The sequence below is a fragment of the Panicum virgatum genome, chromosome 2K (assembly GCF_016808335.1).
Source record: "Panicum virgatum strain AP13 chromosome 2K, P.virgatum_v5, whole genome shotgun sequence".
In the NCBI taxonomy this organism is placed as follows: Eukaryota; Viridiplantae; Streptophyta; class Magnoliopsida; order Poales; family Poaceae; genus Panicum; species Panicum virgatum.
This window is the reverse complement of record NC_053137.1, coordinates 4,319,995-4,343,112: the sequence shown is the minus strand read 5'-3', so window position 1 is coordinate 4,343,112 and position 23,118 is coordinate 4,319,995. Positions and strand designations below refer to the sequence as shown.

General features: G+C 44.2%; 3 protein-coding genes and 1 long non-coding RNA gene across 4 annotated transcripts; 2 read left to right on the top strand and 2 right to left on the bottom strand.

The window, feature by feature from the left end:
* The first annotated feature begins 2,076 nt into the window (after positions 1-2,076).
* LOC120662035 lies at positions 2,077-4,371 on the top strand. Its single transcript, XR_005670169.1, has 3 exons — positions 2,077-3,466; positions 3,615-3,697; positions 3,982-4,371. It is a non-coding gene; the product is annotated as an uncharacterized LOC120662035 (long non-coding RNA).
* A 5,248-nt stretch (positions 4,372-9,619) lies between these two features.
* LOC120695857 (zinc finger protein GIS3-like) lies at positions 9,620-10,957 on the bottom strand. The gene has a single exon (XM_039979076.1). The coding sequence runs from the start codon at positions 10,685-10,687 to the stop codon at positions 10,211-10,213; it is 477 nt and encodes a 158-aa protein (XP_039835010.1). The 5' UTR covers positions 10,688-10,957; the 3' UTR covers positions 9,620-10,210.
* A 5,321-nt stretch (positions 10,958-16,278) lies between these two features.
* On the bottom strand, positions 16,279-16,884 carry LOC120694968 (zinc finger protein 4-like). Its single transcript, XM_039978304.1, has one exon. The coding sequence runs from the start codon at positions 16,882-16,884 to the stop codon at positions 16,279-16,281; it is 606 nt and encodes a 201-aa protein (XP_039834238.1).
* Positions 16,885-17,079: 195 nt separating this feature from the next.
* On the top strand, positions 17,080-19,460 carry LOC120694967. The gene is made up of 4 exons (XM_039978303.1): positions 17,080-17,096; positions 17,746-18,108; positions 18,843-18,884; positions 18,981-19,460. Exons 1-4 carry the CDS (start codon positions 17,080-17,082, stop codon positions 18,991-18,993), a joined length of 435 nt encoding a protein of 144 aa, XP_039834237.1. The 3' UTR covers positions 18,994-19,460.
* Positions 19,461-23,118: the final 3,658 nt, after the last annotated feature.

Genomic DNA, 23,118 nt, shown 5'->3' with positions numbered 1-23,118 from the left:
GGCTTGCCGGGCTGCGGCCATAGCACCACCAGCCGTGGTTGCGGGGGGCCGGATCCGTCGTCCCTGGGTGCGGATCTACGCATCCCGGCTCTAGGGGGCTTCCCCGTCGGCTGGTGGCTATCAGGGGGCGAGGTGTGGAAGCGCGGATCAGGACAAGGTGTGGCGACCTTGAATAGGTGGTGGAGGTGGTGCCTGCGCGGTGCGATGGGGACGGGTGAAGAGGGCAAGACCAGGACTCGAAGCACCAGGTGCGTGCGTCCCCCTCCCCGCCGTGGGATTCCGTGTGCTGGGCTTGCCAGTCAAGCGCCTAGCGCGGTGGGCGTCCAAGGGCCCGCTCGAGAGGGCCGGCCTGGCGAGGGTCGCCATGGTGGCCGTTGCTCTGCACCGTCTCACTCCGCTGCTCGGCCAACGCATTGGCGGCCGCGCCCTGGAGGCTCTGGGCCGGCGTGGTCTCCATCGCGGCCGCGGCGGCTCAAACGAGAAGGAAGGTAGCGGCGGCGGGCAATGAGGACGAGTGCGACCTGTTCGACAGGGAGTGGGTGCGGCCTGACGGCGGTGACCCGCTCTACGACTCCAGGGACTGCCCCTTCCTCAACGTCGGCTCCTGCTACTCCGAGAATGGCTGCCCCGACGCGTCTTACACCAAGTGGCGCTGGCAGCCGGCGCGTTGCGATCTCCCGAGGTGGGTTGATTCCGATTTGCTGCTTGTTACTTCTTCGTTTTCCTCCATTGACAGTTGCCACCCTTCCATGGTTACATTGCCTGCTGGATTTGGGGATTTAGTCTCCAGAACCTGCGGTAGATTTGGTAAGCTTGTCAAAGCTTGGTTGCCAATTTTCATGATGCACTGTTTGTTGAATCTGTCTAAACTTGACAGTGCTAGTTCAAACTTTCATCTTCCAACGAGGGGTCCTTTAGTACTCCGAAGGGCACTCCTTACATGTCATTAGTTAGTTTTGGATCGGTGGATGTGCAGTTGCCATTACATCATTGCAATCTACTAACAGGTTCGTTGTCGATCGCCGATCCAGCACTTGTAGGATGGCCGGCGAGATGGGCACCGCCACCTCCGTGGTGCGCTTGAGGAACCTAGTCGCCCGAGGCCAATAGCACGACGCCATCGGCTACCTGCCGCGCTTCCTGCCGCCCGACAACGACGGGCGCCTGATGAGCGTTGAGGCCAAGTTCCTGCACCGCTTCCCACGTCGTCCACATGGACCTGGCCGGCATCCTCGCTGGCACTGAGCAAGGCGACACGCTCATAGCCTACTTCTGTGACCATCAGCCATGGCTTCCTCAGGATCCGCTACATCATGCTCACCACGCTCCACACGAAGTAACAACTCAGGTGCATACACAGTATCTCATTTGTTTTCTTCGCCTATCACAGGTTTGCATTTTTCAGTTTGCATTTCATATTCTTGTTCCTCGGATCAATGTATTATGTGACCCCTTTGACCTGAATCTAAACAAATACCACTTGCAATAGGATCTCCCTGAGTTGGGAACTTGTTTGGCAAGCGGCCGCCAACATCGTCAACAACTTGGTTCACCGGACCCCGGAGCTGAAATGCAATGATAATACCATCCGGCCCATTGAAGCCTTACAACGTACCTCCGATCCACTCCCGGTATGATAAACTGGACAGAAAAACTAGTTGTTCACTATGTTTTCTTTCCTTTATCTTGTCTTTGAGTGATGCTCCTGCTTTTTATGAATGTTTGCAGTTTACTGATTGGTAGAATCTAGCCTTAGAAGGGTTATAACTGATGACTGATTCTAGCTCTATGCTACCAGTTTACTGATGATAGTTTACTGTTAGTAGTTTTTACACATAGCTCAAATAGAAATGGCTGAGCTCTATGCTAGTTCGGAATTAGTGGGTAGTAGGATTTTTTTTCTGGTTGTGATGGGGGAGGTGGTATATTCTCCATGCAGTAGTTTTTCTCTTCTACAAATCTGTACCATAACGAACACCTCATCTTTAAGCACCAGTCAGTCTCTCGTTAAGTACACCTTATATGTGTTCCTTTTTCATCACTTTTTTAGTTGTATGAATCTGTTTGTGAATAAAATAGTTATATAAATGCAGCATTCATGCTTTTTTAAGCACTCTTGGTTCCCACTCAGTACTAAAATCTCCCTAGGCAATAACATGGTTTTATATTGGCAAATTTCTATATTTCATTAGGCAAAATGTAAGGTATCATTAGGCAATTTTACCAGGGAAAGAGGCTCTCAACCTTCTGTTCAGCATCAAGTTTAATCTTGCGGAAAAATTCAAAATCTTCCTGTTCTAGTTCCTTAAAGTATTCACATGTCTCTTTTTAGGGTAACATTGATTCTTTTTGGTGCAATTATCTCTTGCTAAGATAAGATGGTAGTATTTGCTGTTTTTTTCCTGTATGCACTGATAGCAATGATCCCATTTTTACTGACAGCAGCTTTTACTGATTTTAGTATTCTAATGACAGCATGATCCATTTTACTGATTTTTAGTTGTAGCATAATGATAGTTTTTTGCTGTTTATGCAGTAGTTGACACACAGTAGTTACTATTGCCTTCCAAACCTATAGCGCAAGGGCACTTTCAGCACATAACACATAGCAGTTAGCCCTATTGGCCTTTGTGCAGTCCATTTTTGGATGACTTGTTACAGTGCCAAGGGGCTAGAAGCAGCAACAAGGGCGCCCTCCATCATCCAATGCGGGGTGCTTATGTGATCTTTTTCATTGAGTTTGTTTTTATGCGTTCGTATTTTAGGCAATAACGTTGTTTATTATCGACAAATTAATGTTCTCCATTAGGCAAATAAACAAGGAACATTAGGCAACCCAATCCATGCAACTAAATTTTCACTGCTATGCGCATCAGCTTTCTTTTACTCGATTATTAGCAACTCATGCGGGTAATCAGCAGGGACAAGTGCAGGTATTACTTAACTTATTTTTGCAGCTCATCCAACAACAGTAGATTTTGAATCAACTCAGCTTTTCAGGTTTGTTCAGACATATTGAGGTACTTAACTGCATGGGCTATTATTTATTCCATTGCCACAGTGATCTGTTACTCGAGTTATCTTGCGGTCTTGCCTAGAAGTTGTCCAATTTTTTGTTTAACCCCATGTGTGGCCTGTAGATTTTTTCCTTGCACTGTTAATTTAATCATCTATTGCTTTGTTAGGCCATCATGCTGTAGTTGTATTGTTCCAGTAACTAGCAGCTCTATGTTTCCGTATCAGCTAATAACTCTAGCCACAGCCGCAACAGTTATGTGCTTTTTGTTCAGAGCTTGCCTCTTGTGAATTGGCTAATTAGTAAGTTGGTTAAACGGTGCATTATCAGCTGCTTGATTTGCTCGTCTGGATTAGCTCTATTGTGCAGGCAGATCAATTCAGTAGTTGCAGCTACCGCTCGATCAACAACTACAAGTGGACATAAGCAAAATGCTCTGGTTTCACTCAGGTTAGAAAGTAAGAACAGGCAAATAAATGTACTACCATCAAGCAATTTTATCGCAAGGTTAAGGAAAAACAGTGCAAGTCGTTGGGCAATTTTTACAACATTCTTTCTTCTCTAATTTCTCTTTATTTTTTCTATTCTTACATTGCAGGTTCCCAAGTTATCCTGCAGGGGAGATCAAGTACAATGCATGAAGAAGACATGATATGCATGTGAACCAGCTCAAGTAAATAAGTATGTGGTGAGAGCAAGTACATTCATTGCAATTATGTTAGGCAATAATATGGTTGTGCATTAGGTAATAATATGGCTAGAAATTTAGGCAATAATGTGTTTCTGTATTAGCAGAAATATGATCATAAATTAGGTTATATAGAACTAGCAATGTTTTGTTACCAGTGGTATTCAGCCTTGCTGATATTTTTACTCCTAACACTATCTGCACTTGTTATTCGTTTCAGTCATACAAAACAATGTTTAGGACCTGAAACCTGATGTGCCTTTTTTCTATCTGCAAGATTTCTCATCGAATCGGCACAATACATGCTCTTCATCTTGGTGTTTGGTGGCATGAAAGTTCATCATATTGTCATTACCAGCAGTGTAGTTGTAGCTCAACCTCAATTTTTTATTCCTGAATAGCATCGTAGTAGTTGTAGTAGCTCTAATCTTTTTGTTTGGTCAGTACAACTATGGAGGCAAGCAGGCAATCACATGCATGGTAGTAGTTTTGAAACTTTGTTAATGCTTAGAATTTAGATAGGTGAAATACGTTTATATATGTTCTAATTTGCTTGCTGTTTTTCAAAGCTTTGCTTATGGGAGAGTAAAAATGAGGTCTGCAGATTTATTTTCTGTATTTATTTGCTATGTGTGTCGTGCAGAATTCTACCAAGAAGTGCATAATTCCGTTTTATTTGCTTGTATATTTATTCTAATTTGCTTCAAATCAATTTATTTTATTTGCTTGTACATTTATTCTAAACTACCTTGAAGCTTATTATGATATGCTTTCAATTTTTAACAAAAGTACTTTTGGAACACTACGAGAAAAATATCATCGAAACATATTGAAGTGAGGTCTTTTTTATCTTTTAGTTAGGGGCACCGCAATGGTGTGATTGGATTTTAATTTTGATGCTCGGTTGTAAATTATAGTTTTTTTAAACCTGGGATTGATTTTGCATGCGCTGATATCATCTATTTTGTTTTTATTGTGCTGTAGTGCATGTTTCACGTAGCAGTGGACCCGCCTTAGAGAAAAATGACAGTCTTTTTTGCCAAAAAGGGAAAAAGCAGGTCATGTTGTTCCCAAAATAGGCTGGTCGTAGCGGAAGGTTAAATTATAGCCAGCTGTAATTTAGCCAAGTCCTACTTTAAAACCAGTAGTTCTCAAAAAAAATTCTATGGTACCCATCACATCGAATCTTTGGACACATGCATAGAGCATTAAATACAGTTAAAAAATAACTAATTACACAATCTAACTAATTAGCATAAGATAAATCTTTTAAGCCTAATTAGTTCATAATTAGACATTATTTGTCAAGTAGCAACGAAATATGCTACAGTAACTTTTCGCGAACTAAACGGGGCCTTAGGTTATTACAGACTTCTGATCCATGTTCTGTCCATCACCGCGGTTTAGTGTTTCTCAACCTACCTACCTTAGCTAGCAGTGGCTTATAGCATGCAATGCAAATAGTATACATATTTTCTTAGAGCATCTCCAGCAGTTTGGCAAATCAAGTTGCCATCTTTGATTTTTGGCAAAAATATTAAAAATACTCCTCCAACAGTTTGGCAAAAGACTTATCAATTTTTTGCAACTTGGGAAAAACCAGCCTCCAGCGCGTAAATATACGCGCGCGGCGCGCGGTTGGCATCGTGGTTTCTAGTCAGATGGGAGGGTGAAAAAAGAAATAAATAACAGAGAAGGGTTCCTGATTTAAGTTTTCAAGAGGTGGAAGGGCATAAATATAATTTTGTTTCTCTCTCAGGGTTCCTGATGTAAGTTAGATCTGGATTTGGCAAGTGAATTATGCCAAACTGTTGGAGATAAACTCTTTTTTTACTTGGCATATTTTTTTAGAAGTTGGCAAAACATAAGATATGCTAAGTAAAATATGGCAAACTCTTGGAGATGCTCTTACAGGCCGTCCAACCGAAGGGATTGGATAGTTATTTGGATATCGGAATAATTTTTTAAATATTGGATACAGATTCAAATAGTTCACTTGAATATAGGATACGAATAAAAAGTTGTTGATATCCAACGGATATCCGATACTTTATTTAATTTGGATACTAGATGATCACTATGCAATAATTTTAGCTGACGAATCTAGTGATGTATCACATAAAAAGAATAATTGGTTCTTTGCTTGTGTTATGTTGATAAGCTTGAAAGGGTGTATAAAAGATTCCTTAGCTTGTTGTTGTTCATGTAGCTGGTACCACTTTTTTGTTGAGGCTTAAGGCAGCAATCCAGTCTTTACTTATTAGCCATCACTCGATTATTGTTACTCAAATTTGTGGGAAAGGTTATGGTGGGGCTAGTTACATGAAAAGAGAGATTACATTGATCATGAAAGAGTCTCCTTCTGCTTATTACATAGATATTGTTTTGCTCATGAGAAACAAATTATTTTTTTCTCTCTCACCTCATTAACTTTCTTGCTACCTCAGTTTTTTCTTACATGACAACATATTTAATGATATACAAATTAACCCAGCTAAGATGGAGGGCTGGGACTACTCTAAGATCATTCTCAACAAGAGATTTCATATTTATATTTATTTATGTTTCCAAAAATGTCACATAAGCAAAAGAACATTTAGTTAGTAGCTGAAATAGTTTCATATAATCATTGTTTCATTTTTTATTATTTTCTAAACTACATGCAAGATGTACATAAGCTATCTTAGTACAGTATACATAGGAATTCATCTGATGGTTAAACTCATTTCACCTCTCTATTCGTTAACTCTTTGGCAAATTATTAAAAATGTTCACATTGTACTCTTCTTAATTAATCTATACCATAAAGAACAAAAACTTTTGAAAGTGTTTCTCACCTAAATCAGGTTCTTTTTACCCCTCATGTTGGACCCATTTGTCAACATCGAGGAGGTGGGAGAAAGGATAGACCCATGCATAGAAATAACGAGTTGGGACATATTTCTGCCAAAAAATCCCTATTTTTTCACCACGACCCACTGTGTACCCGCCCACCCTATCCATACCTAGGGGTGGTAATGGGTCATAGCCCTAATAGTCTCTTCGCAGTCCAACATGACCCTAATTTTTTTAGATCAAAGTTGTTTCTCCTAGATGTAGATAGATATTTCTGAGTAGATAGAAGCTGTTGTATTCGTTGTACATGGAAAAACCTGTGTTACTTTTATATGGAGCCTCCAGAGTACAGTCAGAGAATTTTTTTTATCGTCAAGTTGAGTATTAAATTTGAATTAAATTACTATTATGTAGAAGTTTAGGAGATTAAATGTATTAGTGTCAAGCTGTAGTTTTTTTGTTATGGTTTCATGGTCATATGTCTTATTACGGCATCTTAATATTATTTCAGGTGGGCTCATGGGTCAAAACAAAACATATGAAAATGGCATGAAAGATTTTGCAAGGTCCTATTTAAAAGGTGGGCATTTAAAGTGCACTTAGGATACTTAATTTACACTTTATTTTAATAACATGTTAACTATGTGACTTTGCTATTTACGTTGTTTGAATAAGAAAATCATTATTACTAGGTGTGGTCCATTATGAATATACAAGATCTTTTCATAGATTTTTCAAAAACTATGTGCATGTCGCACGTACAATTTATTACTAGTGAGAATAAACTCGTTATAAGTATGGCCTATATATCTCACAAAGCCATCTCATATTCTCACATTAATCAAAGCAGATCTCAGCTTAGCTATCTAGCAAGCACCTCTATTTTTCGTGTCGCATTCAATCGTAAGGGGAGCCTTGCACTACTACAGAATCGCTATTTTATCCCGGTTACCAACTATCTTTTATCCCGGTTTTTCACCCGGGATTGTCCATCCGGGACAAATATAGATATTCTTTTGTCCCGGCAGCTATTCAACCGGGACAAATGCCATTTTTCACGAATAAAAAAAAAGATCCCCAGCTCCTGCTTTCGCGTTTGCAAGCTGGTTCTCCAAATCCAAAGATTTATCCAAAACTGCAATATCAAAATCAAGATCTGATTCATAACACAATCTCAAAATCAAGATCTAATTCATAACACATCATACATCAGTATTTCATACAACACACAAGTAAGAAAACACAAGATCTAAAATTGATTGATTCACATCACAAAGATCCACAAATTAAACGAACAAAATCAACAACAAAGCATGCGTTCGTCGCCGTCCTTGCGCTTGTCCCCGCCCACCTGCACTTGGCTGCGGCAGCAGCACGTCCTTGCGCTTGTCCCCGCCCACTTGCACTTGGCTGCGGCGGCGGCACGTTGGTCTGGTCCCTGCCCATGCCGGTCGAGTCCCTGCCCACGCCAGTCTGGTCCCTGCCCGTGCCGGTCTGGGCGGCAGCGGCGGCTGCCCGCACGCGCCTGGCGTCGTGCGGCGGCTCGTCGTCCCGCATGCACGGTGGCCCGCGCCTGGCCTCGCGCGGCGGCCCGCGGCCGCGCAGCGGCTGGCCGACCCCTGCCCGCGCCCGCGCGGCGGCTCGCCGGGCCCCGCCCGCGCCGGGAGGGACGGATCGAAGGGAGCTCAGGTGGGAGGGGAGAAAACTTCACTGGGAGGAGATGTCGAGGGAGAGAAGAAAGAGATAGAGCTGACAGAGAGAAGCGGTGCGGTGAAAATAAATAACGCGTGAAAGGCCTTTTGTCCCGGTTGGAAACTCCAACCGGGATTAAATGTACCATTTAGTCCCGGTTGGAGGCACCAACCGGGACAAAAGGTCCGCGCAGCCTTTTGTTCCGGTTGGAGGCACCAACCGGGACAAAAGGCTCCATTTTTGTCCCGGTTGGTGCCTCCAACCGGGACAAAAGGCCCATATCCCCCCGCTGGCCCGGCTAGCCGTTGGACCCGGGACAAAAGCCACCTTTTGTCCCGGGCCCAAAGGCAGCCGGGACAAATGGCTTGGAACAAAGGCCTATTCTGTAGTAGTGTTGTCTACTCAACCACGTACACATGTAGCCCGCCACTGATCACTGCTGCTTAAATTTAACCCTTTTGTGGCTGTGCCACGTTTCGCGCATGCCATTCTTCTATAGTACTCCCTCCATTTCAAATTATAATTCATTTAATTTTTTTAACTTCAAATTTGACCACTCGTCTTATTTAAAAAATTTGTGCAAACATAGTCAAATTTAAGTCATTCTCTAAGAACTTTATTTGATTTTTCATTTCTAGAGAATATGGGGTGGGGCCCTTATATAGGCTAGAGGGCGCCATATAGCCGTTACTAGCTGTTATGTCAAAACTGCACATAGCGTCGGTTAAATCGGTCATAGGCGTCGGTTGAAACGATCGACTGGAGCAGCTTGACATGCTCTCTGGACGATGCCACTACTAATGCACCGACGCCTCTCTTGTATATAGCGCTAGTTTAATCGGTCACACACATGAATTAGCTTCATGGTGCTTTGTATTTTGATCATAACTCTCTATTCTGAACTCTGATTTCGATGATCTTGTACTCCATGGAAAGCTTGTAAGATTCTCCAAAAGTCCATCACATTTGATCAAATTTTGGTTACCGGTTAAATGCGTCGGTTCAACCTACGCTAGCATCGGTTCAATCGGTTGCTTAAACTAGCAGCTTCTTCATCTTTTCGTCATAAGTTTTTACTCGGAACTCCAATTTTGTTGATCTTGGACTCTATAGAAAGCTTGTGAAATGATCTACAAGATTATCCAGAAATACATCACTAGATCACATTTTGGGTATCGGTTAAATGTGTCGGTTCAACCAGTCACTCACACAAGCAGCTTCTTCATCTTTTGATCATAACTTTTTACTCGAAATTCCGATTTTGATGATCTTGGACTCTGTGGAAAACTTGTGAAATGATATATAATATTCTCTAGAAATATAACCCATATTTGATCATTTAAGGATATATGGGATATTTCCAATTCATTCCTCTCATTGTCCCAGCATTGGAGGTTTTCATGTTGTTGCATCTTGGGAACCTATAAAACCTTACAAATATTCATTCTTGATACACATATTAGTCCCAATGACTATATTGTCACTCAATCACCAAAATCATAAACTATGGCCTAATAGAGCCATGTTCCTTACAGCCTCTCGCCCGAGGGCTTATTTTAACACTGAAGCATGGAATATTACAGCATACACTTACACACACAAACTAATTAAGCTGCCATGTTGAGATATGCCGCCAATATCAGCATATATAGCAATAGTATACAGTTGTATCACCATATATATCTATATGTCCATCTGGTAACTTGGTAATTAAGGTGACCATGAACCTCACTCATGTCCTGATGCAACAGCAGACAAATTAAGCAAGCAATGCAAGCCGAACAGGACTGACTGACAACGGTGAGCAGCCGTACAATTTACAGGATGGTGGTGGAACGGGCGATTGAGTATGCAGCAGCACCTACGACGACGCACGCGCTCGTGGATCGTCGCCGAGTTAGCTACAGCCTCAGCTCGAGGTCGGGCTCCACGCCGGCAGCGGGGGTGTCCGTCGTCGCCTTGGGGGCCGCGGCGGACGCCTATGCGTGCCCCTTGCCCAGTTCAGTGTCTCGTCGATCAGGCCGGCGCCGCCATGCAGGCGCAGGGCCGCTGGCCTCGCGTGGCCGCCGATACAACTCTCCAGCTCCAAGCTCAGCGCCGGGGCCGCGGCGGCCCTTGTAGGACGCTTCCCCAGCCCCGGCGCCAATTGCGACGGCCCCGGCGCAGTGCGGGGCGCCTGACACGAACAACATCGACGCCGTGGCCGGAAGCGCGCTGCCGGCGGCCGCGAGCGCCGCGTCGAGCTCGAGCGCGGCGGCGTAGGAGGAGGCGCCGCTGCCGGCGACACGCTCCTTCTTGTGCGCGTTCTGGTGCCCGCCCAGCGCCTGCGACTTGAGGAACGTCTTGCTGCAGAACAGGCACGGGAACAGCCGCGCGCCGCCGCCACTGCCGTTGACGAGGCCGCCGCCGCCGCTTGTGTCAATAGAACAAGGTGCACCACCGCGAGAGGACTCCATCCTGCTAATTGGAAACCGTGGATTCGCTATACTTGGATGGAAAATCAGATCTGGCTAGCACGATGCACTGGCTAGTACTACTCCAATTGGAGCAGCAGAAGAGGGGAATGACGCTGTGCCAGTGAGCTTTCGTCTTCAAGCAAACCGGCACCGCAGCAGCAGCCGCGAGCTAGATGATAACGACCGTGGCGGGGACGGAAAAGCGAAGGAGATGGCTCGCCGGCGCCTTGCTTGCTTTGCGATTAGTCCGCCGCGCAAGACTCGCCGGAAACCGACACCGCAGGTGTGGTGTGATCGAACCCTGTTGCCTGTCGCTTTAACGCATGGGGTGGGCATCAACCATCGTCGTTGTCGTCTTCCTCGATTCATCGCCACTATAATTTTAATTTGTTCACCCGGTCGATTCGATTCCTGTGCTATTTCTGGTGCCACTAGGGCTGTGGTTCAGCGCTCGCTAGTGGTCTGTTCTGTCGCCGTCCGCCTGAAAACGCCATGGCATCATCAACAGGGCGGTCGTTTCGATCGGAGCCACTGCTGGCCAGCAGCCTAAATAAATATAGCAAGTCTATTTCCAAAAAAATTTGGGCAAAAATTTTTGGACATTTTTTAACACTAATTAGAAGTATTAAACATAGACTAATTATAAAATTAATTACACGGATGGACGGAAAATTACGAGACGAATCTATTAAACTAATTAATCTGTCATTAGAGATTGTTTACTGTAGCACGACATTGTTTAATTATGGTCCAATTAGGCTTAAAAAATTCGCCTCGCCGGGGTTATGAAATGGGTTTTGTTAGTTATTCACATTTAATACTCCTAATTAGTGGTCAAACATTCGAAGTTACTGTAGCACATGAAAAATTTTGGGAACTAAACGGGCCATAGTGGCATGATGTATGATCAACAACATGTGTACACACGCAGCAAACATTTCAGTCACCGGTGGTTATTTACAACATCTGTGTATTAGGAATGAGGTGGTGTCTTACTGTACTTTATAATAAAAGTTAGGGAAACAAATATGATAGGTGGAAAAAAGAGAGTAAGTTTAATAGAAATCGATCCACTCAAGGCATCATGGATTGTAGAGTGTACTAGTTGTAAAAGGTGGTGTCTTAATAATACGACAACATGGACACTACCTATAAACACTCAGTTGAGATTGCCATAAGTGAAATCAAATTGGAATAGCAGCACCAGCACCTGGCAATACTTTTCGGATGTGCGTGCCAGCACAGAGGAATTTATACAATCAAGAGGATGCACTAAGAGAAAGAAAAGAGATAAGGGGCATTTCAGCTCGTAGGGCGAGAAGGATTAGCTTTAGTAGGATATGATCTAGTAACTATAGTAACAATGGATAGTATCAACGCTCTTGATGCGCTTGAAGAAATCTGTCACTGAAAGTGCCTTAGCTTGTATGTTGTGTGCATATATGCCAACTTTGTATCGTACAACGACGTTATTCATCTGTCCTTTTCGTACTGTTTGCCTCGATCTCTCTATCAAGTCTTTTAGTTAAGATAGCACCTTTCTCCAGTAACTAAGTGAAGATCTTAATTTTATATTATATGAGATCTTTGCTTTCCAAATGTGATCAAAGTGAACTCTAGCTTGACAGGTCAAGTGTTCATAAGTACTTTTAGTGGTGAAGATTTTTTTTATTCCCCCACTTCCAGCTTATTTCATCCGCTTGTTGCTTAAAATTAAAGGAGAAGGTAGCATTAATAATCTCCATCCACTCCTCGAAAAGTATTGGAGGTGTGAAAGTGATCGGGTGCTCTAGCCTAAGAAGGGGAGGGGGTGAATTAGGCACTAATAAAAACTTAGACCTATGGCTCCAACTAGTTTGCACAAAACTTAAACTAAAACAGGCTATCTAGATGTGCAACTAGGTTGTTCTAGTGTGAAAACCCTATCCCAAAAGAGTTTAGCAACCTATAGCCTTTCCTACCAAGAAACTATTCTATGAAAGTAAAGGCACACAAATTGCTAGTAAGAAATGCGGAAGCTTAAAGAGCGGGATAGCAGATAGCAAACTCTTGACGAGGGTGTTTATCCCGTGGTTCGGTTAGCCACAAAGGCACACCTACATCCACGTTGTTGTAGCACTCACTAAGAGTATTGCTACTCGGCCACCAAGTCTCTTCCGTGAACACAATCACAGTCACCTTGGCCCCGGGTTCCACTAAGGAGCTTCTCCACAAAGGATGGGGGTCTCCAGGTCCCCCGTACAAGGATGTCGTCGCCGCCCCACACCAAGTCGGAGGGTCGATGACGTTGCCGGCGAGCTTCACGCTCCAAGGTGCCGGCGCACCAAGCTCTTGTTTTGGTTCACTAGAGAATCACAGCACAGGCTCAAGGCCTTGTAATCTCACTCACTAAGAGCTAATCCTTTACACAACACTCTCAAAGTGTGCTAAGGGCTAAGGATATGATATTAATGCTTTTGTATGGCTTGGAGATGTTCTTGGGTGTGTGTGGGATGTCCAGCAACTCCAGCAAACTTCAAATGGCCGGGGTGAGGCATATATATAGGCCACCAAGTCTTGTAGCCGTTGCTCCAACGGTCAGCAGAAAATCTGCGTATCACCGGAAGAACCGATGCCTCTGGCAGGGGTAGCGTCGGTTCATCCGGTCACTCTAAGACACGAAGTAGTCGTTGAACTTCTGACTGCTGCTACAGTGACCACCGGTTGAACCAATGCTTGCCCGTCGGTTAAACCGGTCACTCACAGCCTTCTTCTCTTCTGCTGATGTCAATGCTCCGACGCAATACTCCGATGCACTGTCGGTTGAACCGGTGCTGAAGAAACTTCTCCTGGGCACTTAACATCGTCTCTGATACACAGTACGCCCAATGCACCGATGCCCTTTCTTGGACCGTCGGTTCAACCGGTGCCTATAGGCTGACTTGGCTTCGATTCCCTTCTGCACCAGAATTCCATAGCGTCGGTTCTTCCGACTACCATCGGATGCACCGATGCCCTTGGCGTCGGTTCTTCCGGTGCTACTGACTGAAGAGCTTTCAGGGTAACCGGGTAGCGGAACCCCCGGGCACACTTTCGCGCTGCCCTGAGACCCGCGAGGGGCGGCTCCCCCTCGACCCCCGTCCGCTAACCGGGTAGCGGAACCCCCGTAGGGGCGGCCCTTCGGGCCTTGCTACGCCTATCTTTTCTTTCTCTTTGTCATCACTTGAACCTAAAAGCCTAAGAATGATCATCTTAACAATTATATTAGTCCAAGTGTTGTGTTGTCATTCGATCACCAAAATCACTCGAAATGACATAAATGGTGCCATGTTCGTTTCAAGGTGACCACCTGTCAAAAGACAGTCTCCCGTTTTTATGCAGAACACTGTGGACTGTGATGTTTTTGTCCTGACACCAATCATATAGCACTGGGTGAAGCAAACAGAGGGATTTATCCTGCAACTAGACATCCTTCCAAAACAAAGTTTTTTTCCCATTAGCAACTTGAATGACTCTACCCCTCAAGTAGACCTCTCTGATTTTCAGTAGGTCTATCCAAATAGGAGAATCATCAAGTCTATGTTTCACCACACTAATGGGATTGCCTTTCAGATACTTCTTTTCCACAAGTTCTTCCCAAAGCCCATTTTCTGTGTCTAACTTCCACCACCACTTGGAAATGTCCTTGATACCCAGACCTCCTTTAATTTTGCTTTTGCAGATTGTTTTCCATGCTACCATATGGTATTTCTTTTTAGTCCCCCCCCCCCCCTCTTTGCCAGAAGAACTTCCTTCTTTGCTTGTCCAAGGTGGCGACAATAGTTTTAGGTAAAAAGTATAGGGACATATGGTAGATAGACGCATTGGACAGACTGGCACTGATTAAAGTTGTTCTGCCAGCTATGGATAAGGAGCTACCCTTCCAGATTTTAAGCTTTTTTTTCATTTTTCTCCACCAACGGCAACCAGTCCTTGACATGGAGCCTCCCAGGACTAACAGGTCACCCAGATATTTAATAGGAAATCCACCAATCTGACAGTTGAATAATTCTGCATATTGTGAGCACTTGTCCTCATCCCCATTAATCAGGGTAATTTCACTTTCGGTAATTGTGGAGATGATGAGCATGGTTCCACCATTGGGAAAAAAGGAAAAGGAATGGTGGAAGAAAGTGTGTTGCTCCACATGTCAACGGCGATACTTCTTTGGACACTGATGTCAAGCAAAAAAAAACGTTTGTAAGGACAAGTGAGGACTTACTTCTCCAAATGCTCTACCTTTAGCTGCGAAAAATAGGAGCATTCCTACAAATAATGTTTTAACCCATCTTTAAAAAGGTTCATAGTAGTGCGGAGTGCACGTTGACGGCTTAAGCATATAATTGTCCACAATGAAATTATGAAAATTCCATCAGATCAGGATCTCCATCCTCGTCATCGCCCTCATCGTTACCCTATTCTCCTCCTGAACGGGGGCACGTTGGGCATGCCCACGGTAGCTTAGTTAATTAAGAACTGGGTCAACCGTGCCCTTGCCCACAACCACGTTTGCATTGTGCATGCCCATGAAGAGGAATTGCCGCCTGATGGAAGGCAGGGTTCTGGAGCTATTCGCCAGGCTAGGTTGGAACTTCAGAAGTAGAGTTATCTATTAGGTGTTTTGCTCTTCTTTATTGGAAGAGAGTTATATTCTGAACATGTTGCTTAAGAAGCGGGAGCTTTAGCTCATGTAAGCAGTCTACGCACTGCCACTTTGTCTTGTTTGGCTGTAGCTTCTCAAGTGTGAGAAGTCAAGGCTGGATTTTCCTTAATCTAAAAAAAAAGAACTCCATTGGATGAATTGGCTGAAGCAACCAATGCCCAAAACTTCCAGGAGGGCGGTCAATGAGGTCATACATCATGCAGTGGTCAATCAATCAGGCATTTTGATCAACACATAGACAAATCTGATCAAGCAGGTTGCCAGCAGCAGGGGTTAGCATGCGCCAGCAACCTAGGAAAGTAGCAGGGGCCAACAAGAGAAGGAGGTGCCACCTCCAATGCCACCGCGCCAACCAGCAACAGGAACTCCCCTGTATGGCATGCCGACAACAGCAGACCAACAACATCGTGCAATCGGTTGAAATTTCCCAGGGCTACGATGATGGCCACAGCCACAGCCACAGCCAAGGCCACAGCCACAGCCCTGCCATGCCATCCTCCTCTGGCAAATGGCACTACCTACCGTTCTCTTTATATTCCTTGTTGCCTTGTTGAAAGTTGCATGGAGGGACGGAACAGCACTTGTCTTAAATTCTCCTGCCTTTCGCGTGTAAATTAATTCTCCTGTAAATACTCTCACTTATCTTAAACAAATATAATAACTGAACGAGAATCAGGAAAAACACGTACTCTCTTTCGTATTAAACCTGCAGGGACTTTATTTAAAGTTTCTTAAAATATACTACAGCGAAAAAACTGCAACATCTCATAAAATAAAAGACTTGCAACCGAGGCTATAGCTAGCTTCAGCTAGGTACATAGCATAGCATGTGCGGTGACAAGTGACAACTATACCTGAACGGCACCGTGTGCGTGGCTGCCCAGTTCGGTGACATAGACCATGCAGCCCTCTAGAGTCTAAGCTCAAGGTCGAGATCCTCGCCGGCGCCAGCTGAGGCTGCCATGGCGGCGGCCGCACCACTGCCCGGGCTGGCAGGCGCCACGGATGCCCTGAGCCAGTTGAGCATGTCGACCGTGCCATCGCAGCCAGCGGGGGTGCCCTCATCCCCCGTGCTCATCTTTCGCCGGATGCTCACCGGCGCAAAAAGCACGGCGCGGCGGCGCCGTCGCATTTGCGCCCGAAAGCTTGTGTCTTCGCCTGTGCCATCATTCTCATCGTGGCCACCGTGGGACAGCGTGGGAATGGACATGGTGGCAACGCCGCCGCCGGCGCTCCCGACGAACCAAAAGCGCCCCGCGTCGGCGTCGTCGCCGCCGTCGCCGTCGCCGTAGACGTCGGGGTTCCAGCTGGCGCTTCGCTCCTCCTTGTGCGCGTTCTGGTGGCCGCCGAGCGCCTGCGACTTGAGGAACGTCCTGTCGCAGAATAGGCAGGGGTACAGGCGCACGTTCTTGCCGCCGGCGGCGTTGCTGCTGCCGGTCGCCGGTGGTGCCAACGACAGGGACAGGTTCGCCGCCGCCGGCCGTGGTGGAGCGCTAGGTGACGACGAGCACTCCATGCACAAAGGCCTTTGAGAAAAGAAAATGTGTAATTGAACAATGTTCTAACTTGCTTGAGTACACAATCTGAGATCGATCGACCTGGATATATATGCGTCCTGATCAACAGGTTCTTTATTATTTATACATAATCTTGCGAATTGCAGCCACAATAATACCATCAAATCTGACGTGGATAGTAGGAGAACCACATCATGCGATATTTTGACAGGTTTATTGTTTGGAACAGTATATATTTGGGTAGGGTTCAATCGATCCAGAGCATGCGTGTGGAACACTAGAAGTTGGAAGGATAGTCCAACGGTTCAGGTGGGCATGTTTCCACGCACAAACGAGCTACATATGGGGACGTGCATACGAGACAACAAATCATCTGTTTGATCGTAGTCATAGGGACTCTTCATCAAGGACAAATTGAAGTCTTTAATTATTAGAATTTCTTCCGGTTTATCGATCTCAAATAATAGAATAAGGAGATCTTTTACCATGCTTGGAAATACTTCCTAATACTTTCTAATACCTCCCAACGCCTAAACAAAATAGTTTTTTGTTGATTTTATTGTTCCAAGGAAATTATGGTCATTGCACATCCTAAATACTCCCTCCATACTGGTATTAGATGATGTTTAGGACAAGATTTGAGTCAAATATTGAGAATATAAATCATGAATAACTTTTAAGTTATTGAGTTTAAAAAATTAAAAATTATGTGAATAGATTTTTCTTAAAAAATACTTTCATAAAAATATAAATATATCACTTTTCAGCAAATATTTTTATAAAAATAAACAGTCAAAGTTTTGCTTTGAAGACCATGTCGCTGTCCAAAACATCATCTAATACTAGTATGGAGGGAGTAGGCACTACCTCCACGTGAGCAGGAGCACCCTCGCCCTCTTTCTCGCCCGCCGCTGCCGCCGCCCTCGCCTGGCTCCCGCTAGCCGCCTCCAGACATCGGCTCCCTCCGCGCTCCCGACGGCCTCCTCCACCACGCCGCCTCCACGTTGGTTACCCCTGCCCGTCTGCCCGCCGCCGCCTTGTGGTTCGCCGCCGGCCGCCTGCGCTCGTCGCTCCAGGGGCTCGTCACCCCCCTCCCCGCACAGTCCGCAAGGGCGCCGCCGCGCTCTTCGCAGGCTGCAGACCGCCCAAGGGGCAGGGGCGCACGCCCAACGAGCAACGAGCAAGAGCCAAGAAGCAACCAGCCAGCCTGCTATTGAACCAAGGTGAGCAAGAGATTGAAAAATTTATTCATATTCCTTGAAACTATGTCATTGCAATTTGTGATTACTTATGGATTTGTGAAAAAATTAGCAAAAATTTAGACATGTAGTTAATATATTTTTTTCTGGTACATGAATACTTGTAGATGTATTATTGTGCACTAGTGAGAAGAAGTACCTAATAGGGACTAGAGAAATACACAGCTGTCTACTCCGATTCGAATACTAGAGACGAGATTGTGAAGCCTGGTATTTTAATTAGTTTGGGTTGATCGTTGCGGCCGACCAACTTGGATAACTTCTTCTGTTTGGTTTCCTAGAGTTGTAGTAGGCAGATGCATTTTCATGAAAAGAAAACAAGAGGAATGAATAATAGAATAAGAGTTGCTGTTCTTCCCCATTTTCAAGTTTATTATCGTTTCAAAATTTAGTTAATTAGGCTTCTCCTCTCATATGTTGGTCTAAAAATATCATATAAGATAGAAGAAAAAGACTTCTAGATACAATTAGCAGTACTTCTATACGATTAGTCAATTTGTACGGATTGATGCTGCACTCAGTTAGTAAAGTTTTGCCTTGCTGTGATGTCGCTCTTTGTGGAGTTGCTAACTGGGGTTGGTCATTTTTTTAACTGATGATTGCTTGTAGGCAAATAACCTGTTACGCATAAGAAATCTTGTAGGATGATGCAACTATTTGGTCGTGGCATACTAATGTCTGTTTTTTTATTGATGTAGGAGGGAATGCCGGGTCCTGAGTACAATGAAATTGTTAGGAAGGTGAATAGATTGTGGTGATAATATTTCTCAAAAACATAAACTGCTGTTATTTCTACCTTAGTAATGGTATACTTCATCCAAATTTTTGTTTTGTAGGCTGAAAGGATGATAATAAGCTAAGAGAAGAGAGCAGAAATACCACCCAAGATTACTACTTATTCAGTTCAGATGTTCTAATACTGTAGACTGCTCTCCTAAGGAGCATGCAGTACTTGTTATCATTTCTGTCATTCAGATGTTCTAATTATTTTTTTCACATGATGTAATTTTGGAGTCTAGGACTAGTTATCTAAGTGAGTCCGAAGGGTATTCACTTATCAGTGCTTAGTATGGTACTGTACTGCATACTGGCAGTATTAATTCGGCTACCAAAGGTGTTTGTTGGACCCAGCAAATAGCAATACAGCATCAGGGCAGCTTTACGATCAAGGGTGCCAACGGATGAATCAATTGATGCTCTCTGACCTCTTAATATAAGTTCTGAACTTGAGGAACTTGCTAAGATCATCCAAGTCGAGTCTCTCTGATGTGAACTTGGTGCGTGCAGTTCAATAGTTCATCCTGCATTATTCGTTCCTTTTCTTTTCTTTCTTTCTTCAAGTTCTAAATTCAATTATAATCCCTGGTTCCTTAAAGAAACTATTCCCTGAATACTCCAGCATTCAGAAATTCAGAACTTTACATCTTTGATCGAGTATCGACATTATCATGTTGAGTATATCGCGCGGCACACCACGCAGTGAAAAAAGGATACGTCTCTATCATTGTTCAGGTCTGTAGTGCGACGCATTATACAGAGTTCGAGATGCATGCCAAGTTCATTGGCTCCGCTCACGGCAGATCGATGCGCGTGGGCATGGCGTTGCTTCATCGATCACTTGAAGTCGCCGGACCAGTGCAGCGAATACGAGAGCGCAGTAGTGCGGCCACCACGCTCGGGTCGCCGTCCGTCCCCGTCACCAGCGAGCAAGAGCACAGCTGCTGCCGCGCGCGGCAGATACGATGCGATCGCCGGCGCCACGCATTGCCCCGCGAGCGAGATGCGGCGTCTCAACGGGGTGGGGTGCGCGCGCGCGCATCGGCATCGCCGGGCGGCCGCACGCTAGCTGCACGCCGCAGATCGAATCAAATCGCCGATCAGGAAACTCTAATAAGAATGATCACCTTTTTCTTTTTTTAAATAAATATTCATCTCACTATATTAAAATTGTGAATTTACCCTTTTACCCTTGAGTAAAAAAATAACTAAAAAAAGGAATTGCCATGGAATTTCTAATATTCTAAACTTTGGAGGTATTGGAAAGCGTTGGGAGGCGTTACGGCACCTATGAGCCCACCGACCATAGACACAACTAACGCATCCCGACACCTCCTTATTGACGCCTTCCAATGCCTACTCTCAATTGGGCCCAGAAATTATATACATATGAAATACCTCCCAACGCCTCCCCCAAACATTATAAAAATATTCTAGAATAAGATGTGCAAAGTAGATGTTATTGTTCCAAAATTTAGGAGCAAGGAACCAAAATCTTCCATTCTCTACACTAACATGAGCTTTTTTTAATTAAAAAAAAGAGTGGCTCTCAGACACGTACAACACCACGGCATGCAGCACTCACACGGTCACGCCTATGAAACCTATGAATGCCTGTATATGAAAGAGTGGACAGGCAAATTTTAAGGCTGATGAACATATATATAAACATAGGTGCCTATGAATGCCTTTGTACAAAGGGCCTAGTTATAATATAATGTTGATCTCTACAATGATTTTTCCTTATCATGTGGCTCTAATAAAATGCTCATATTAGATGGTGCTTTGTTTCTCATGAGTTCTGGCACTTGTGAAACTATATATGTTGATCCATGGGACCGGAGATGCCCTGTTTGTGTAATAGAAGCATATTATTTGGTATGAGAAACAATCGGAAATATGATGGCACAAATAAATGGAATGAGACCACCTTTTACCATCCGATAATTAACCTCGTTTTATAATACTCCCTACCCCTAGTCGAATCCCCGATGCCTCCTCGAAAGAGAGATGTCCTGTCCTGAACGAACCACTAGACGAATCACAAGACGACAGCGTCATATATATAGCCTCCTTGAAAGAGAGATGTCCTGTCCTGAACCACTAGACGAATCACTAGACGACAGCGTCATAGATTCGTCCTTCATATATTCAGTTTTAATGTTTGAGGGCCATGTCATACATATTTCTGCCAGTGGGAAGGTCAAAAACAGACTCGTTACTAAGGGCCTGTTTAGTTCATTTTGCAAAATAATTTTGCAAAGCAATCTTGGTCATTTGAAGTACTAAATGAAGTCTATTTGCAAAAATTTTTGCATAGATGGGTTGTAAATCGCGAGACGAATCTAATGATGCTAATTAATCCATGGTTAATTAATAATTACGGATGTTTACTGTAGCATCACTGTTGCAAATCATGGATTAAGTAGACTCATTAGAATCGTATCGCGATTTACAGCCCATCCATGCAAAAAGTTTTGTAAATAGACTTCATTTAGTACTTCAAATTAGCAAGATTCCTTTTCACTTTAATGTGTTTACGATTTTTTTGCGTTTACATGTAAAGAACTAAACAGTGCCTAAATATAATTGATCTCATAAGTAGTGAATCAAACACACAGGTACGGTGCACCCATCATTTCATCACTGATAACCTTTGGTGCGCGTACCAACAAGCAAATCTTTCTTAAAAGTCGTACACTGAAAAATATAGATCGATCCTTGCCTGTCTTCAACCCCAAAACTAAACGCATGAAGGGTGCCCATCACACAAGCGGCATCTCGACTCTCTGTAGCTTGATTTGCTCCGAGAAGAGATGATGCCACGCATGCCGGGCCACTACCTTTGCACACATGCAAACTGCACTAACTAGCTAGCAGCCAAGAAGCACCAGTGTATATGTTCGCATGCAACTGTATACAGGCCAGGCCAGGGGATCGAGTCGAGTGGCGTCGTCCAAGCCAGACAATGTGGTTCACACATTTTTGGTTAATTAATTAGGACCGCATGCCATAGCAGCAGACAACACCACCTGAACCCCCATGGGGGCTCGCAATGCAATCGCCACCACAGTTCCAGAACAGCTAGCGAGGATCGATCCCTCCCTCAGATGATGGAAGATCGACAAATCTCGCGGCCGAATTCAGTAAGCCACGGTGGTTTATAGGAGACTCTCTCTCTCTCTCTCTCTCTCTCTCTCTCTCTCTCTCTCTCTCTCTCTCTCTCTCTCTCTCTCTCTCTATATATATATATATATATATATATATATATATATATATATATATATATATATATATATATATATATATATCAAAATGATCTAAATTTAAAATGGAGGGAATACTTAACATTTAGTGCACAAGAGCATGCATATCGATCATCATCCAAATTACGTATACAGTAGCGTCATCAGGAATAATCCAACAGCAGCTGCTATCACGCTGTGCGAGCCCACGTGACACCATCCGTGCTGGAAGTGGACGTGCTGAGCTTTGTCCGATCCCCAATAATCTAGTCTAGGAATCATGGAAAAATCATCACCAATGCAACAAACAGGTCTTCTTGTCAAGCTACCTAGCCTCTTCGAGAGGCTCGATCGGAAGAGTCAGCGCCACTTAGGACCCATTTGAATCCTAGAATTAATTTTTAGTTTTTAAATTTATTACAAACTAATTAGAAGTAATTGTAGACTAACTGCTAAGCTAATTGCATAGATATTAGCTAATTAACATCTAGGATCCATTAGCCTTGACTAGATCTATATTAATTCATATTTAGCCTATTATCACAAATTCGACTAATTTTATTCTAGTCCTATTTTAGACCATGCAAAACCAAATCTTGTGCATGGCGTGTGGAGCCGGGACCTAACGAAACGTCAAGTTCTACTACTTCAACAATATTTACTGGCATCTACTTGGAGCTGTGATTATTAGTAAGAGCTTTGCGGATGTGATCGGTGCCCGTAGGGACGGATCTAGCGTGGGGGGTAGCGGCTCAGGACCCCTCTCCCCCCAACCCACCCACACCCACACCCCAAGAACTCCATGGAAGGGAAGGAGGACGGAAAATAAGAGAAAGAAGGAAGAAAAAACCTCCCAAAACACAAATCGTGGATCCGCTGTGGAGTATGACGTGGCATTTCTGGTAAATGATCACGTTTAGTCTAGCAACTCTCTTCTTCATGATTCTACTCC

What these genes read in the sequence shown, in the direction of transcription:
- LOC120695857 (XM_039979076.1), bottom strand. Translation starts at nt 10,687, where the DNA reads ATGGAGTCCTCTCGCGGTGGTGCACCTTGTTCTATTGACACAAGCGGC.
- LOC120694968 (XM_039978304.1), bottom strand. Translation starts at nt 16,884, where the DNA reads ATGGAGTGCTCGTCGTCACCTAGCGCTCCACCACGGCCGGCGGCGGCG.
- LOC120694967 (XM_039978303.1), top strand. An exon ending in CAGCCTGCTATTGAACCAAG is followed by an intron (nt 18,109 to 18,842) that starts GTGAGCAAGAGA and finishes TTATTGATGTAG; the next exon opens with GAGGGAATGCCGGGTCCTGA.